Source organism: Carcharhinus amblyrhynchos, chromosome 25 (assembly GCF_965287045.1).
Source record: "Carcharhinus amblyrhynchos chromosome 25, sCarAmb.v2.hapA, whole genome shotgun sequence".
NCBI lineage: Eukaryota > Metazoa > Chordata > Chondrichthyes > Carcharhiniformes > Carcharhinidae > Carcharhinus > Carcharhinus amblyrhynchos.
In genome coordinates, this window is record NC_137348.1 from 42,932,996 (window position 1) to 42,936,156 (window position 3,161).

The 3,161-nt window shown below is 49.6% G+C and overlaps 1 protein-coding gene across 2 annotated transcripts; it reads right to left on the minus strand.

Moving 5' to 3' along the window:
* Window positions 1-265: 265 nt before the first annotated feature.
* Window positions 266-2,552, minus strand: tmem203 (transmembrane protein 203). 2 transcript variants are annotated; one of them, XM_080212488.1, is made up of 2 exons: window positions 1,980-2,552; window positions 266-1,832 (listed from the first exon to the last, which is right to left on the minus strand). In XM_080212488.1, exon 2 carries the CDS (start codon window positions 1,697-1,699, stop codon window positions 1,289-1,291), a length of 411 nt encoding a protein of 136 aa, XP_080068614.1. In that variant the 5' UTR covers window positions 1,700-1,832; window positions 1,980-2,552; the 3' UTR covers window positions 266-1,288. The 2 variants fall into 2 exon arrangements, with proteins under 2 accessions (XP_080068614.1, XP_080068613.1); XM_080212487.1 differs by having other exon boundaries at window positions 1,922-2,000.
* Between the last annotated feature and the right edge of the window lie 609 nt (window positions 2,553-3,161).

Below are 3,161 nucleotides of genomic sequence, written 5' to 3' on the forward strand. Positions count from 1 at the left end.
GCGATGAAGGGATTTTCATAGTAACTTCAGTGCAGTGTTAGTGTAAACCTACTTGTGACATTGATTCCACATTAATAAGCAAACTAAACTTGGAACACCTTCCATTACAAATTTATAACGGAAGCAATGCATTCACGTGTGAGATAGTCGGAATGTGATAACAGAGGTCACCTGAACATCACTCTGTGTTATGGGGGCTCAAATCTGGGAATCTTGAATTTAAATGCAGTCCCTGAATATTTTAAGCAAGTGGGTACCAGAACCATCCAATAACAGATTCATTTAATGCAAAGCTACATAAATTGAGTTTTAACAGCCTGTTTCACAAACCTGGCCCAGACAGACAAGGCATAACACAGAATACAGAATAACTCCTGAAAACCCAGCACAAGGATGTCCAATGCCACTCTTTTAAATACAGAAAACCTCAGTTCATGTTCATTATTTGGAAAAAAAAGTCAAAAACCAAGTTCGAAACCCTATCTGAGTTTAAATCTGTTTGTAAAACATTTCATGAAATGTTCCTGGAATTGAGCCAGATGGCCTACAGATACAGTAAAGGAATAGGGCTACTGGGTGCTGCTTAGGATTGGGCAAACAGCGCAGAAAAGCAGAAACACAGAAAGAAGTGAAGCTAATTTCTAAACGTAATTCTAACTGTGATCTGGATTTCTGCCTCCTTGCATCATGTCTGGGCCAACAAGAATACTGCTAGCCATGAAGTTTGGTAAGCTCTTTGCCCATCTCAAAACTCATGACACATTTTCACAAGAACTGCAGGGCTCAATAGCTCCACAATATCAACACACTGTGGATAATTTGAATAACTACTGCCCAAACACAACTCCCGAGTAACAGTAAGAGTCAACCTGCGTAAACAGCCATTTGTCCAACACATTAACACGCCTAGCTGGGAGAACGATCACAGTTGAGGATGACTGATTCCTTCTCTATTGGCCTTGACTTCACAGCAGCAGGGCAGAATCCGACCACTGCCCCATGCTGGTCCCCGCCACCGGAACTGAACATGAGCAGTGAACTTAGAACCCCCTGCTTACAATTTTCTCCGTGAGTGCTTTGTATTTCCACCCACAGGAGACAGCCATGGAGTTCAAAGGTTGCTCAGCTTACACTTCACAGCCAGTTCATTAAAACTCAGTGAAGTAGGGCAGAACCAAGACAAGAACGGTCTATTAATCTGAAGTGACCCCACACTTCCCAGAACCCCAATAGTCACAGGAACATCTGTATCGGGAATCAGGAAGCCTGGGGCGAGAGATTTCAGGGCTCAGTTGACTCTGCAGGCTCGAATCATCAACAGTTGGAGGAGAATGAAGACTGGAGACATGATGAGGCCATACCACAGTTGAGAGCTCCGTCCTTCCAGCTTCTGACACAACAGCATCTCGAAGACAAACTTGAGGCTGAGGACGGTCAGGATCCAGAAGAGCCGCATGACGGCCAAACGTTTCTCCCCATCCTGGAACAGGCGGATAGACACAATCATGGTGAAGTACGTGCTAAGCCCATCAGCGGTGAAGAGAGGAATGAAGACATACCACCAGTCCAGCCACGTTGCAAAATTGTCCACCTTAATAGCAAGCAGCACAGAGAACACCAGGAAGGCAACCAGGTGCAGCAGCATTTCAAATGTGGCAAATCCCAGCCATTGTACCAACTCACGCAGTGAGAACAGCATGTTGATGTCGGCACTACACAGGCCCCAGGAAGGCACCTGCCTCAGTCAACGAGAACTAACAAATTACATCAGTACACCCAGTTGCTCCTGGTCCCCCAAACTGATCTGTGTCCAGAAACGCAGCACACAACTTCTAAAAAAAAAGAAACATCAAAATGTTATCCTATCACGTCATTCTTTACAATAATTATGTGATAATCATGGGTTTTATAATATTGTTACATTTTTGGGACTGTCTTTAACTTGAGGGAAAATGAAGGGAGTAACATCAACCTCTGACCTGTCTTGCAGTCAATAGCTAGTCCAACCAGTTCCTGAACTATGATAACCCTCAAAGTGTTGATCGTGGAGGATTTAGTGATGGTAATGCCTTTGAATGTCAAGAGGTGATAGTTAGATCCTCTCTTGTTGGAGATGGTCACGTCCTGGCACTTGCGTGACACACGTTACTTGTCAGCTCAAACCTGGATACTGTCCAGATCTTGTTGCATTTGAACATGGACTGCTTCAGTATCTGAGGAGTTGTGAATGGTCCAGAACATCGTGCAACCATCAACAAACATCCTGACTTCTGACCATATGATGGAAGGAAAGTTATTGGTGAATTTAAAGGCAAAATACTGTGGATGCTGGAATCTAAAACAAACAGAAAATGCTGGAGAATCTCAGCGGGTCTGACATCTGTGGAGAGAGAACAGAGCTCTGAAGTCAACCAGACACGAAACACTGGCTCTGTTCCCTCTTCACAGATGCTGTCAAACCTGCTGAGATTTTCCAGTATTTTCTGTTGGTGTCATTGATGAAGCAGCTGAAGGTGATTGAGGTCAGGACACGACCCTGAGAGACTCCTGCACTCCTGTCCTGGGAGTGAGTGTGGGTGCCAATGGGGGTGGGGGATTGAGGGGGTGGGGGATTGAGGGGGTGGGGGATTGAGGGGGAGATTGAAAGGGGGTGGGGGGGGTTGAAAGGGGGTGGGGGGGGTTGAAAGGGGGTGGGGGGGGTTGAAAGGGGGTGGGGGGGGTTGAAAGGGGGTGGGGGGGGGTTGAAAGGGGGTGGGGGGGGGTTGAAAGGGGGTGGGGGGGGGTTGAAAGGGGGTGGGGGGGGTTGAAAGGGGGTGGGGGGGGTTGAAAGGGGGTGGGGGGGTTGAAAGGGGGTGGGGGGGGGTTGAAAGGGGGTGGGGGGGGGTTGAAAGGGGGTGGGGGGGGGTTGAAAGGGGGTGGGGGGGGGTTGAAAGGGGGTGGGGGGGGGTTGAGGGGGGGTGGGGGGGGGTTGAGGGGGGGGTGGGGGGGGGTTGAGGGGGGGGTTGAGAGGGGGTGGGGGGGGTTGAGGGGGGGGTTGAGAGGGGAGGGGGGGGTTGAGAGGGGAGGGGGGGGTTGAGAGGGGGTGGGGGGGTTGAGAGGGGGTGGGGGGGTTGAGAGGGGGTGGGGGGATCGAGGGGGGGGATCGAGGGGGGTGGAGGGAT

Excerpts from the sequence above, each read along its gene's own strand:
- tmem203 (XM_080212488.1), bottom strand. The coding sequence starts at position 1,699 with ATGCTGTTCTCACTGCGTGAGTTGGTACAATGGCTGGGATTTGCCACA.